Here is a 15,732-nt window from a genome sequence, read left to right as displayed (position 1 = left end):
AGAAACTGAATGAAACAACTGATTAAAACAGAAACTGAATCAAACGAGTGATTATTTTACATAGCTAAAAGGATTAGACGCACGTTAGTTCAACCGCAGACCCAATAACCCAAACACTAACAAAACTTCTCCCTGAAGTAACTCAAATTTAGAATTTTCATCCTAACCGTCCGATCAGAATCCAGCCCAAGGTAAAATGCAGATAACCGCATTAATAATTGTGCCAAAGAAGATCGGACGGCTATCCCACGACCTTTTCTTATACTTTTTGTTATCCCATTCACATTCCCACCTGCACTGAGGGCTCCTCGCTACCAAGTCCAAGTGCCAGTTGCAATCAATCAACCACCGACTCTCCCCCTTCCTATCCCACCCTTTCCATTCCTCCGCGTTTCACCCCCTCCCCTCCCCTCCCCTCCCCTCCCCTCCCCTCCATGATCTCCTCCAACGGACCCATGCTCTGATCCAATGCAATGCTACCTCCTGCCCAACTCGCTATTTTAGCCGCGTCGGTTGTTCTCTTCGTCCCCATGGGCCTCGCTGGGTGGCATCTCAGTCGTACCAAAATGCTCTTCTTTAGCGGCATTCTCTTTATTTTTCTCTTCGCTGCTGTACACCTCACCCCTTACTTTCTCTCCGCTTCTCACCTCCTGCTTGCCTCCGTTTTATTCCCTTCCCCTCCCACTTATCCTCTCCTTCCCCCTTCCTCCTGTCTACCTTTTCTTCATCGCATTTCCTGGACCCGTGCACCTGATCCTGTCTGGTCGTGGGACCGATCTGCCCCTGTACACTCCTGCGGTTTCCAGTCTATATCCAATAGAGATGCGTCCATTTTGCTTAACGGGTCGTGGATTCTGGTTGCAGGTGATTCACAAGCCCGGTTACTAGTACTTGCTTTGTTACGATTGCTGCTTGACCCGGCATCTCTGGCCTCCATCGAGCCTGATTTATTTAAGCGGCACAGTGATTACCACATTGCCATTGCTGACCGAGGGATCAAAATTGATTTTCTCTGGGCGCCCTATGAGAGAAACATAACGGATCTACTTGTTCGAGAGATCCAGCCTGTGCCGCGATATCCGGATGTGATGGTTCTTGGGTCAGGTCTTTGGCATATGTTACATGTCACAAATTCATCCCATTACGGTGAATCGGTGAGTCGTATTAAGGAGGCAGTGTTTTCTTTACACTCACCTGTGCTGCCTCATATGTTCTGGCTTGGTTTGCCGACTCTGATCAAATCAAAACTGAATACTGACGAGAAGCGAGAGAGGATGAGTAATGCCATGTTGGAGGCATATGTGCGGGAGGTGGCCAAGACTAAGATCCTGCGCCAGTCGGGTGGGCCCCTTGTGTTGTTAGATGTCCGGTTGTTGAGTCAAGGTTGTGGGGCTCGGTGTACAGATGACGGGATGCATTATGATGGTGTGGTGTACAATGCGGCTTTGCAAATCATGCTCAATGCTTTGGTGATTGAGTCACAGCAAAGAATTGAATAATACTATGGCATTAGCCTTGTGATTATTCAATGAGGTTTGCTACTTGTGTTGTAGTTCTATTTCTTTTATTTTGTATTTTTTCTTTTTTTATCCTTTTATTGTAGAGTAGTGTGGCATTGCTTTCCTGCAAGATTTTTCTTTTTCTTTCTTTTTGTTAACTAAAGTCTTGGGCTAAGCTCATATGTTCATAATTATGTACCGACTAGAAATTAACATCAATGTTTTTGTTCAGAATAATTCAAAACAGCTAAATTCTGTTTTCAATTTATATTCAGCAGTTATAGAGACAGGTTCTTACTATACCATTGACTTATTCTTTCTAATTTAATAAGCCACTTGTAAGCTACCACAGTAGGAACTAGACAATTGATATCTTTTCAGTGAAGTTTGGAAGAGCCCTCTGTAGATTAAATAGCTCAAAAGGTAACTTATCTGTTCCCATTCATATCACAATTATATACGTAATTAGTGAACTTCTGATTATTGGGAAAATTACACCTTACCATTCTTTGAACCCCATAGCATAATTCTCAGTTGGTGATTACATACATTGCTAGTTGTTACCTTATAACATGAGACCCATTCAAGTACACAGTTTGATCAGTTCAGAATCTTCGATCATGTGCTGTTATTTTGGTCATCAGATATCTCTGATGATTTCTAATTGGAGAGTACAAGCTAAACACCATAATTGTTTTACTTCAATCTGGAGCAATATATATGAAACGGTTGATATCTGTATACTATTATACTTGTTTAATACAATTGAAGAGGTGCAGAACTCCTGATTCACTGGCTTGTAATTAGAAGTTGCAAGCCGTGTTTTTTTTTGTTGTACATGTTACTTTGATCCCCAAAAAATAAATCACTGAAATAGTTTACATTTTTGAATTGATGTATTCAATTTTGTTCATAGTGCACCTTGTGATTTATCACAGGTTTTTAAGGTTTGCATTATCAGGATTGTCTGGTTTGTTCAATGCTACTGTCAAGTGAAGCTTCAGTTCCCTCAAAACTAATAGGGCTGCAGTTGCTTGGCGAGATGCAACTTTTGCTGCGTGCCATCTGCCATGCTACAACTTTTCTAGTGCATCTCAGGATCCAATCTATGCTATAGAAGTTATGTACATATGGGAAACTAAAATGTTATTATTTTTTGACTGACAGTAACCTTTTCACTCTTATCAGATATGATGGAACTGTCCACCAAATTGTGAACTTATGATTTTGATTAGCTGTCTAAGCACTGCATTCAGCGACATTGTTAAAAATTTGTCTTTTCTCTATTAATATTTATTGGCATCTGGTAACAGAGATCTTATTTGGATCAAGCCATGGGACCAAGTAGTTATTTCTAGATTCATATATGAAGAAATTTTATTTTAGTTTCTCAAGCTCTAATTTGTTCTTTGCCATGATTATCATGGATAAACAAAGGGTAAATATTTTAACAGAGCAAGTTTGGTTGAAGCAGCGCACGAATCAGAAGAACACTTGTTTTGGTTCTAGCCGAAACTGCACTGTTAAAATCTTTACCGCATTTCAATAAATTATGGCAGACTCTGCCTTTCATAAAAAAAAAAATCTTTACCGCAAAAAAATGTAGCTCAGAATCTTATTATGGCCCAGTGCTAAGACACTCATTCACTTAAGCACTTGCAGCATTTTATTTGGGCTTTAAATTGTGTAAATAGTCAAGCTTTTCAGTGGCAAATAAGCCCATGATTATCCTTCCTTTTTCTGCTTGCATCCTTTCATTTGTTGTCCTTTTTTTTCATTATTTTTTTTGAAAGACAGAACTGTGAATAAATCTTCTAGTGATACCTTCAACAAAATTAAGCTGCATAAGCCGAGCCTATATAAGGTTTTGTTTTGTTGCTATTCTAACGAGCTTAGCCTTTGAACTAAAGTTGCATCACATTTGCATAGTTTACATATGTCATATAATATCAAGTGGGATAATATAATAATTTACCTTAGATAAGGTTTTCAGGGAGCAAAGAAATTAGAAAAAAACAAGGTGCTCAGTACTGGACACTCACGCTTGTCAACGAGATCACTCACTATTTCAAATTTTGATTATGATTCAGGTTTACATTTTTCTGGTCAGAATTGGTGATAAATTATGAAGTTAGCTTAGTTCAGACCAGCTTATTCATGTCTTGTATTGCATGCATATTTAGATATTTAGGACAGCTCAGAATATAAAATTGATCAATTACATTATATTCTGAAAAGAACAGTCCATAATAAATATAATCAAGGAAATTATTAGTGGCATCAGTATTAAATAATGAGTACATCAGAAAAACGGATCAGCAATTTCAGTGGCTCAACTAATAACTATCCAAAATAAAAAAAAAAATATACATACAATAAATATATAACTTTCAACAACAGTACAAAAATGCTGCATCGCAAGGACTCAACCCGTAACAGTTCTCTCTAAAAAGGAAACTGCTTGCCCACATATGTTTTGCCAAACGACCAATCTTTCGGTGCCACGTTGTATGATGTCAGGGTGACACCGTCACTGCTGGTGAGCTCGAAAGAGAGAGGCTGACCTGTGAGGTCGGCGTTTATGTGCCAGATCTGGCCCCAACTTCGGCCCATTTCGAGCCAACCAGTTGTTGAGCCCTTTATTTTGACAAATTTTACATCCCCTGCCCCTGCAACATTGCTTATTAATACGGTGTGGAAGAATTTGCGCCCATTGATGGTAAACCTAATGCCGCCATCCCTTATGCACTTCACCCTGTGTAATTTCCAAAATTCTCATTAATAATGAAATTTTTTTTTTCAAACATCAATAAGTTAGTAGATCACTCAATTCTTGGTTTATGACATCAAAAATTGCCTAATTTTGTTTTTTTTGGTTCACTTTAATTGGTATATGATCGAAAACCTTAATATGGATGTTACCAACTATATCATAAGAGCATCTCCAACAGTGATTGCTTATGAATTGCTTATGCTGATGTGTCACTTGTTTTTGTAATTGCTGGGTTGTATGGCTATTGCTTATTTAGCAATTGTTGGAAATAATTGCTTAATAAGAAATCCTTTTCTAAAGATGAGTTGGCCAAATGTTTAATTCTTATTGGCCAAGTATTTAATTCTCAATTGTTTGATTGATTGCACCAATGTAGAAATGGATTGCTTAATTTCTAAAATTTTCATAATTGTTATTTAGCAATTAATTTCAATTGCTGAATTGGAGAGCTCTAAAGCAGCTATTCCTGTTATTACTGTAACAGTTCTTGACTGGTATTAGTTAGATTTGTAATCAGATCAAAAGTTCAGATAATCTCAACAATTAATTAATTACAATTTTGTACAGAACTTATATTTAGCCATCAAGCTTTAATCTGCTTTGTACATTATTAATTACTCCAATTATATTAGCCTTTGATATTCAGGTGTTACAGATAGGTATGTTATGAATACTTGTTTGATAAGAAGCTAACAACTTATCATAAATTCTATTTGAAGATCACAGTCACCTGAATCAAGTTTTCTGAACCTCTGTATATACAGTCAAATTAAAGTGTAAAGTTTATGCTAAATGAAACTAGTTAACAGTATAAACCCTTTCAATACAAAAACAACCAACAAAAGTTTTGTTGTCATCTTCTTTTAATGATAAGGCATTAGATGATATGTGGCCTATATTATTTAGGTTAAAGGCCAGCTATCCCTTTCGATTTGGGACTCACAAGCTAATGCTCTTACCCAAATAGGTTTTAAAAATGATAGCTCAGTATGTAACCAGACAAAATCGCTCTTAATTACTGGGGTCCCAGCTCCTAATATTTATATTATCAGATTCAAATAAACATTTTACTCTTAATTTTATGGGCATTTAGCAAAGTGAATTCAAACTTGCAATAGAAGTGAAAGAATTTGAATTAAGCCAACAACCTTTATATTTGGACCGCTATCTTTTGTCAGATTGAGCATAACTTTTTATGACTTTGTCAATTTGTAATTGTCTGTTGAATCATCTCCTCTCTAGCATTTTTAGGCAAAAATAGGGCAAACTATTTATTTCATAGTACAACAGTCAAGTTTCAATTGATTTGATTGTTCTGACTTTCAAACAAATAATTTCATTCTTATTTTAACAAAAAGTAAAAATAAAGTTGCTAAGTAGATTAACTAATAAAAACAATGTAACATTTAAAGAATACCTCCGGTACTGAATCGGCATGACACCGGCCTTCCAAATTGCAATCTTTTCAAAAGCCTGAATAGGTAGCAACAGATGTTGATTTGGGGTATTGCACACACCACCGGCCTCACCCGGGAGACCATAATTTGGCGCACAAAAGTTAGTAGCCGTGACTACAATCGATGTACCAGGCAAACAGAATTTGAGCTCGGATACACACCTAATCTCATAGCAGCCACCACAGGCTGCTCCCTTTTCAAACAATGCCTCACTGAGCCCGGCAGTTGCCATGCCGTAACCTTCCTTCCCCAAATTCCCAAATCCACATGCACCATCTTTTAAGAACAGAAATTAATTGCATGAGTATTATAGGATTATAAATGGGTTAATTTAAAGAAAGGTTGAATCTTTTGGTGAAAATGAAAATGAAAATACCAATGGCGTCTTCTGGATCGGCAGCGTAGTAGGAGGCATGAGCAGGACGCCATTCAGTGAGTGCTGAGGAAGCGTAGGTGGAGGATCTCTGGTGGGCCCAAGCACAGGAGAGAAGGCAAGATGCTAGGAGGAGAAGATGGAGATCTGACGGTGGCATTGCGCTTCTGAGTTGTAATCCTACGCACTTGTAGTCTGCACCTACAGACTTGGGAAGGAAAATGTGTTTGTTTGTTTGCTTTGGAACGGAATGATGGAGATGAGAAGAGAGAGAGAGAGAGAGAGAGAGAGAGAGAGAGGAGTTGAGGTACTCGGCAGAGTGTGAACTGTGAAGTGGGAGGCGGAGTGAAGAAGACCAAAGAAAGAGGCAAAAAGGCGTGGAGGAGTCGAGCTGGAGGTTTTCGGTCTGAATTCGTATCCTCTGCATTAACTCCAAAATAATCTTTTTAGTTAATGTATCTATACCGTCCGATCAGCTATAAGATTCGTCCCTATTAGATCCGCACTAATATTAAAGACCCCTATATTATAAGCGGGAGTCGGATGAGCTCCGTTTACAATCACACGGTTGATATTCATTAACTCAAAAGATTTTCTTTTGAGTTACTGCAGACGATGGGGCCTCGGGTTATCTAGCGAATAGCGATGGATATTTTTGGAAATATTTTCCGTATATTTTGAAGTCTCTTCTGAATGCTTCCAGTAATTTCAGATATATTTATACCTGTGAAATTTATTTTAATATATTGGGATGGAGAAAGCTTTTATGCGGCTATGTTTCGAGACTCCAAATGAGACAGCTAAAAAGGATGTGAAGTGTTTTTGGTAGAGATATCAGATATATAGAAAGTATAAGTAATTAAGTATACTTGTAATCAAAGTTATTGGATGACATAAAAAGGGTTGGAAGAGGCCAAATGAATCCTATATTCCTATGGCGTGGGTCGTGGGATAATCGCTTTTGTCATGTGATGCGGTGTCCGTTTCTAGAATGAAACTTTAGCACAGAGGCCACAGCCACACTATACGAATCACAGCATTAATTGTTTCGTCGACCGTACCTGAATCATTGAATCATTAAATTTCCTTCATTTAATTGCTTCAAATCAGTCCAAGCCGCGAAGCACGCTACAAAAGAAACAAAATGCAACTGCCCATGTTGCATTGAATTCCTATCCAAGTAACTCAAAATTTGAGTTTCAATCCAGACCATGCCATCGTAATCGGACGGTCCAGATCCATCCCATCATAATATTTGAATTTGATCTGGAAAAAAATGCGCTAGGGCCTAGGGGCCTCAGAACTCGGAAGATTTGAATACATTTTAGCAGGCCGGCCCAATTGGGCCACAAGCCCAAGTCACGAATCACAAGAGAAAGAGAGGTTCATCAAAATTAAAGGACAGGCTTTTTAGCCTTCTGTTGAAGCCCAAATTAGAAGCAAGATAAAATGTGCTTCATTGAGCAAGTTTGAGACCCAAATCAGGCAACTATCTTTAGCTAATGCCCCCTTCCCAAGTTTGATTTCTTTGCAATATTTTAATAATTCTTAATTAAATGTGCAAACTATTTTCTTTTCTATTCTTTTTGAAGGCTTTGTTAAAATACCTAACAGACTTACTGCCAGTCTAACTGTACCATGCATCCCCCTTTTGAACAGAGTTAATTACAGTTAAAAGGGGCACTAGGGATGTGATGAAGAAATTAACACCGTGACTGGAAAACGTCATAGCATGCCACGGTACATGCATGACATATGTATGGGTCATGTGACGTGATGTGTCTATTTGTGTGTCATGATCATCATTTGAGAAAAATAACAGAGAACGACATTCCACACGACACGTGACCAAACGTAATCAAAACAACATATAATTTATGCAATCATTTATTCCAAACATCAGTCCAATTCGGATAATAAATAGTTTGGTATACATATATTTCTTACGATTTATAACAATTTACAATATCTTTACATTTTCGACATTTTTTCTGACTTTTCTTCTTTAAAAAACTCAAAGTTTGAAAAATAGTTAAACGTAATCAAAAGTGACCAATTATGTCAGATTTCGTCATGCATGGCATGACTAACATACCGTAACCATTTGTAACAACTCTCTATAATTTTAGTCACAACATGGCACATCAAGTGAAAACTTAACTTGATCATGATCTGGCATAACACGTGATTCAAATTATGATGTAACTGGTCATGACATTGACACAAATTTACATATCTAAGAGGCACGCTGAACTATATAATTTTGATATATTAGTAATCCCAATTACATACATCCAAGCTATCATTTTGGTTCTACTTTTTTTTTTTTTTTTTTGTAATTTATGGGTTATATAACAATTTCGAATGAGTAACATATTAATATGAGATAATAATTTTTTATGAGTACACAATTGATTAAGCTTGGATTGCATTTGTTTTTTTTGATGGTACAGTTTAAAAATCTATTTGCTTCAATCAATTTTCTTGTTTCTTCTTTTCTGGATAGGGACTTGTAAATGCTTGGATTGCACTTTTCATTAATGTCAAATGATAAATTACTTTGACCAATTGAGCTCTGAAATTCCTTTCCCTTTTCGGATATAAAAGGTTCCAAATAAATTGACAACAAAATCTTCAGTTTTCAAAAGAAGTGATTTTTGGTTGGCCATTTTTCGGTTGATACTTTTTCCAATTCCCCAAATTTAATTAGGCGATACTTTAGCACTACGACACCACAGTGACACATGAATAGTTTAGGTTCAGTTTAGTGAGATCAAAAATTTGTGATTCGGTTATAATTCAGAAATAATTTGGTACAACAAGGAAGCAACCCCCCTCCCAAAAAAAAAACCACGTTTTTCTCGCCAATAATCCATGATCCGTGTTTTATTCGCGAATAAAACGTATGATACGTTTTTTTTTGCATTTTATTCGGAGACGTTAAAAAAAAACGAATAAAAACACGAATTATTTGTGAATTTATAGCGTATATTATTACTATGCTAAACATTGGAATTTAATTATACAACTAATTAAATATATTGTAGATCATTTAAAAAATATATAATTATATTGTATTTTTTTTTAGGGAAGAATATAATTATATTGTACATACGTAGCTGTAACCTATGATGCAAATTTTGTAAGGCTGAGGTAAAGAACTAATTCCTTTTGCCAATTCTAGACGCAGCCGCTAAAGCAATTTTGCACTGCAAGTATTGATCCCAATTCCATTCAATTAATATTCTTAGAATATTACATTTTGGTACTTGCGGTTAGCAAGAACAGTCTGTTATATCTATCTATTACATTAGATGTGTCGTAAACGCTTTAACGACATTTTGTGTGTTCTTCTCAATTTGTTAATTAAATAAAAATATTAACGTGAACAACAAGAGAAATGTGTTATAATATTCTCTTTGATCTTTTGTGTAATTAGTAGGATAATGATTATTTTCCATATCCGATTATAGCAAATTAATTACTATTAGTTGTTGGCTTGTTGCACATAAAACACTACCCCAACATATATATCATATCCGATTAGAGAAGATCCAAATATAAATAAATATATATAGATATAGATATATAGATATATAGATATATAGAGAAATAAATATATTGAATAAATAGCTAGTAGCACGACAGTGGGTCTTGTTTAGTTGGAGGAGAAGAATAAACTAAAAAAGGAGGAAAGGCACCCGAGATGGATTAATGGAAGATGCAAAGAGAAAGAAAAGTACCATATATGAAATATATGGAAGAGGATTGGTGGGGGCCAACTCAAGAAAAACACTAATGTCACATTTGTACTTCCTTTTTTTTTTTTTCTTTTCCTTTTCCTTTTTTCTTTTTCTTTTTTGCAGCCATTGCAATTGTTAATGAGGTGGGGGCGGTCTAATGGCCATCAGATTAAATTTAATTTAACCTCTGAGCTATCTGATAAATTACTTGTACAATTCTTAATGAGGATTAGACGATTTTGACTTGATAATCCGGTCTGATGTCCATCGATCAGACCGATACTATTGGTAATTTAGTAAATTAACAGGTGGCTAACAGAGCAAAGCTAGGGTGTAATGTGCTCTTTTTTTTTGAATCAAAACCAGGCAGAGGCTGCCAGGTGCTTTATTAAAAATACTTTAACAGTTACATAACAGGAATTACATCTCAGTTCAGAACAAAACAACGAAAGCACAAGCCCCCTTTGCAATATTCCCCAGTCCTACCCGTGCGTTTCTAATTCCTGTTTCGCCTTTCAGACCTTGATCTCCAATCTGTTACCCCCTATGGTGACACCACTTTTCCCACAGCGTTGCTTCCCTGACAATCCACTGTGCGATGACATTGGCCGGGATCCTTCTATTTTCAAATATCTTATTGTTCCTTTGCCTCCAAATTGCCCAGCAAGCAGCCGGAAACAACACCTGCCACTTCCTTTTTAGTAGAACTGACCCCATGACTTTGAGAGAAGATCTTTTCCAGACCTCTTGCACTGTATCTCCCTCTGCCAGAATGGCAAGGCCCAATAAATTTTGCAAATCAATCCAGATTTGGTTTGCATAATCACAGTGGAAAAACAAATGGATGTCAGTCTCCAGTACTCCTCCATCGCAAAGTTCACAGGCACTATTCTGAAAATTGAAATTCCTTCTTAACATTACCTCACGAGTCAGTAATTTTCCTTTTAACAGTAGATAAACGAAAATCTTGACTGATGGAGGAATATCATATTTCCATGTGCCTTTAAATTCCCATGAGTAGTGACCTCCATTTGTTAGGAATGCATAAGACGAAGCTGCGGTGTAGCTACCAGATGATCCCCACTTCCAAACCAATTCATCAGGTTTGTCAGAGAGCATTGGGAAATCCAAATCTTCAGTACTTGGACTCTGATTTTCTGGTAAGGATGCTTGACGGAGAGTGATAGCATGATTGGTCTGCCTCGAGCCTGTCAGTGCCAGTTGTTGTGGACCCCATCTGTCATACCAAAATGAAATTGAGGTGCCATCTCCAACCACCCATTCAGTGATTGTTGTGAAGATTCCCTTGATAGACAGAAGTTGAATCCAGAAGAATGATCCCCGATTGCACCAAAGGAAGGGGCCCTGTGCATAATTCCCTTGCCACCTGATGGCTTTAATCACAATAGTCCACATGGAAAGAGGTTCTTTATACCCCTTCCACCACCATCTTAAAAGCAAGGATATGTTCCTCATATATAAGTCTGAGATACCCATACCCCCCCATTGTCGATGTAAACAGGCCAGATTCCAGTTACACAATGAGATGACTTGTTTTGTGGTGCAGTACCCTCCCCATAGAAAGCTCCTTCGTGACTTGTCAATTATGAGAATTACCCATTTAGGCAACTTAAAGCATATCATATGGTAGATAGGAATTGTAGAAACCACTAATTGAATAAGTTGCAACCGTCCCCCTCTACTTAGTAATTTTGATTGCCACCCTTGTAATCTCCTCTCAATTTTTTCAACCAGTGGTAGGAATAAGTCTTTTGTCGGGGCGCGGATGGTGAGAGGCATGCCAAGGTAGGTGATGGGAAAATTGGTTTGAGTGCAGCCCACAACCGCATTAATCCATTGATCGTCACCCGGTTGTAAATTTATTGGCACGAAGGTGCTTTTACTGAAGTTGACTTGCAGCCCTGAAACTTTGGTGAACAGCCTTAGAATCAATTTGAATGTAATCAGGGAGGTGATATCAGCTCTTGCGATCACGGCTGTATCATCCGCGTACGGAAGTGCTCTTGCTGCTGTGTATTCCCATATCAGAGATGAATCTATTAAAGAGTTCCATATCAGAGATGAATCTGTTAAAGAGTTCCATCAGTGCGAAGCTGCTCATGTTAGAAGAACGATCGACTAGCCATCGGACAAGATTGAAGTCTCCTGCTATGGTCCATGGCTGGTCTACTCTTGCTGCTGTGTATTCCAATTCCTTTAAAAAGGCCGGTTTGAGTGCATCATCTATTGGGCCATATACATTTGTTACCCACATCTTTTTACCCGAATTAGGTTGCTGTAATAGCACTGTGACAGAGTGCCTAGTTGACCAGGAATTGAGCAACTGAAAGGATTTTCGCCATGCTATAATAATTCCACCAGCCGAGTTAAGAGCCAAGTTGTAAGATACCTCATAACTGAAAAAGGAAGGCAGAAATCTCATTATATAAGAAATTTCCATTTTGTTGCATTTTGACTCTTGAAACAGAACAATATCACATCTAGATTCTCTGACCACATTTCGCACCACATTACACTTTTCATCATCTCCTAGACCCCTAATGTTCCAAGAAAGCATTTTGAATTTTTTAGCAATCATTAAAACTAAATAAACACTTAACACAACAACAACCAATCTTAAACTTGGCTTTTACACCCCTATTTCCTCCTCTGCCTCTAAGTCCTCCCCAGAGTCAAAGGATAAATCAACTCTCTCAAGATCTTGGCTAAAGTCGCCTCCTTCATTATCCTTGTTGAGAGGATTGACCTGCTACACCAGTTGTCATAGCTGGGTTGCTGAATTCCTCTTCCTCCTGAAGGTTGATCAGGAGTCTCAGCTGATCTGAAGTTAGCTTAGGAGTGGCGGAGGATGTAAGGAATCTCCCTATTTCCGGTGGAATCATCGCCGGATCTACATTGTCACATAGCTTCCGGAGAAAGTTGCGAGAAACATAGAATGGTTCATCCAGATCACTTGAGCTGACCTTCTTTTTAGCTGGTTTAGAGAACTTGGGGTGAAGCTTAGGTAGGTCAGCCGGAGTGTAGAGAGGTGATCGCAGCCAGTTCTTGGTCTGAACAGTCATGATATACTCAACCCCGCCGGCATGAGTCTCTATTTCATCCGGGATACGCTCAAGCCGGTCCACTGCAACTGCCACTGTCCAAACTGATAAGTTGGTGATGCCTTCTTGAGGCACAGATCCCAGGTAGGTTCCAAAGGTTGAAACAGCTCCGGCAATCTCCTTGTCCCTTCGAAGGTGAGGTGGGACATCCCCTAGGGTTAAAAGGGCCTTGTATTCCGGCAGAACAATTCTACCCCCGTCTAACGGGGACCAAGGCTGGAATGAGAATCCAGCCTCCCATAGGTGCGGACTAGTAACATTGATGAATGTTTCGGGAGCAACCCCTGGCGGGAGAATGATGAGGAATTTTCCTTTAGCAAGGATGCCAATGGAGATGTCTGTCTTCTCTACCAGGTTTGTTGCCATCGCAAAACTGGCGACATCTTTGAGCCGGAACTCTTTTTCTCGGCTGTGGGTGTCGAATACAACGCCATTGTTGAGTTTCTGGATCTCGGCTAGGAAGGCCGGGTCCCGATCTGCAAAGTATGCCAACCTTTTGGGTCTATTACTAGGGAGAGCCGGGGCGCTCAGAGGGCATGGCTTGCTCAGGAGGTCATCAAAAGACTTGGTGTTGCCATGGTGGTTGCTCGGCAGAGGATGCGTTGCCTTGTAGTAAGGTAGAGCAGCAGGGTTGAGCATGGTGGTTTTGCAATGGAATCCGGTGTGTCCCTTGCCCCAACATTTGCCACATCTCATTGGATTCCGGCAAGCGGCTGACCCATGACCTGTTCTGCAGCATCTAAAGCAACGCCCCTTCCATTCACTAAAGTTGGATGAAGGCGGGAAACGCAGCTGAGTAGGGCTGTGAGGTGATATGTAGTAGGTAGCCTGGTTTGGTGGTGGGGATGAAGGGGGAGAGGAAGGCGGGGAAGGGTTAGCCATGGGAGCTGTAGGCTTGGCAGAGGAGGAAGGTTGCTTGTAGGGTTTGGAGGAGGGGGCCGTGAGAACTTTGGAATATAAAGGCCTGAATGGGATGTAGGGTTGCACCGAGGGGTTGAGGAGATCGCCTTGCTGGGAGCTGCCTTTGTGTCGGTTCACTGTTTGCCAATCGCCTTCTTGGCCGCTTCTGTTTCCACTCTCCATCCTTCCGCCGTCTTTTTCGTGTAATGTGCTCACCAAGAGAGTTTGGTGAGCACAACTCTAAAAGTATATCAGATCGACTTCAAATTTCGAATTCAAACGGTTGAAATCCATGTATTTCATGAGTGATGCATTTATATATGAAATTTCGAAACTAAAATTAAGAATAGCGTAGGATTAGCTCTATTCCGCTATTCCGTGAAAACGTTGGGTTAGCGATTTAGCACCCGCTGGCCTTTGCTATTCCTAACATACAATCCAAACAACATTTCTACTAATCCGGAATAGCCAAAGTTAGTGCTATTCTTGAATCTCTTGGGTTAGCACTATTCTCAATCACTAACCCAAAAATCGCTATTCTTGCACTAATCCTTGCACGATCCAAACGCACCCTTAAAGTTTTGCATGTACATGCATCACTCATGAAATACATGGATTTCAACGGTTTGGATTCGGCGTTTGAAGTCGATCCGATATACTTTTGGGGTTATGCTCACCAAATCCTCTTAATGAGTACATCACACCCTAGCTTTGCTCTGGCTGACAATATTAAGAAGAGATTACAACTAAATTCCATTGTCATATATACTTACAATATTAGGGTGAAAATTTTAAGCCTTCCTTTTCAATATTATTAATAAATGGTTCATTAATTAATTTTACCATAAATACTTGTGAGAAATGCATCCAACAAATTTCAGCGGAAGTGTTACTCTTCCTAAAATTCATTTTTGTCAATCTATAATTCTATATTAATTAATTTCAAGTAAATTTTTTTTTGTGGAAAAAAAATACTTCACTCATAGTATATTTTAAATATTTTTTTTTTTGAAAAGGTTTGATCATTTACACTAAACTATTAAAAGTGCCAACATATTTATATTTATATCTTTTATATATGTGGATGTCTCTATCCATTAAGAGACATATATATGGGTGTAAAAGTAATCGATGAAAATACTCAAATAATAAATTATAATTGTACTTTATTTATATATTAGTTTTATGTCGAGGGATTATGCATGACTAATAATTTAATTTCTTGATTGCATCAATTTATCATATGTGCCAAATAAGATCGATGTTGTTATAAATGTTCAATTACTAATTAGTGTTCATTGTGTCGATAGCTCCACAATTAATTTTGAATAAAAAAAAAACAATAACTTTGAGCACAATTATTACTATATGGGATCGAGGCGGTTTGATTGCCACCATATCAAATTTGATCTGATACTAGGATAGAGTTGTCTGATTCACATCAAGTTTCGTGCATATATAAAACTTCAAATTTTACATAAATCAAGTGTATACAAATTTTGATGTGAATCAGACGGTATGGATTCGGTCTGAATTAACTTAAAGTTTGAGTTAATGCAGATGATACGAGTTAATTCCTCATTACTATAGATCGATATACTAATTAATTAAGTAGGAAGAAGAAACGTTGGTCGAAATTAACTAATTGATCTCATTAATTAGTTAACACATGAAACAGTTCCAAATTCCAACAACCTCGTATTTAATTAGATTCAAATCAACATCGGGAAATGTGTGTGAACTGACGTCATTTATCAAAGTAGATCATTGGTATTTGAGCCAACTAGCTAGTTAATAATTTTCTTTGGACCCACAAACCAGCAAATTAGGATCTGCCACGTCAGCTTTTAGCGTGGCTGCACGGG

General features: G+C 38.2%; 2 protein-coding genes across 2 annotated transcripts; one reads left to right on the top strand and one right to left on the bottom strand.

Annotated features, from left to right (window-relative positions):
- Positions 1-369: 369 nt before the first annotated feature.
- On the top strand, positions 370-1,712 carry LOC144558499 (Pmr5/Cas1p GDSL/SGNH-like acyl-esterase family protein). Its single transcript, XM_078307335.1, has one exon. The coding sequence runs from the start codon at positions 474-476 to the stop codon at positions 1,497-1,499; it is 1,026 nt and encodes a 341-aa protein (XP_078163461.1). The 5' UTR covers positions 370-473; the 3' UTR covers positions 1,500-1,712.
- Positions 1,713-3,760: 2,048 nt separating this feature from the next.
- Positions 3,761-6,401, bottom strand: EXPA13 (expansin A13). Its single transcript, XM_078307066.1, has 3 exons — positions 6,106-6,401; positions 5,690-6,005; positions 3,761-4,254 (listed from the first exon to the last, which is right to left on the bottom strand). Exons 1-3 carry the CDS (start codon positions 6,260-6,262, stop codon positions 3,945-3,947), a joined length of 783 nt encoding a protein of 260 aa, XP_078163192.1. The 5' UTR covers positions 6,263-6,401; the 3' UTR covers positions 3,761-3,944.
- Positions 6,402-15,732: the final 9,331 nt, after the last annotated feature.

Source organism: Carex rostrata, chromosome 8 (genome assembly GCF_964058835.1).
Source record: "Carex rostrata chromosome 8, lpCarRost1.2, whole genome shotgun sequence".
Classification (NCBI taxonomy): domain Eukaryota; kingdom Viridiplantae; phylum Streptophyta; class Magnoliopsida; order Poales; family Cyperaceae; genus Carex; species Carex rostrata.
The sequence above is the reverse complement of the archived record's forward strand: the minus strand, read 5'-3'. Positions and strand labels throughout refer to the sequence as shown.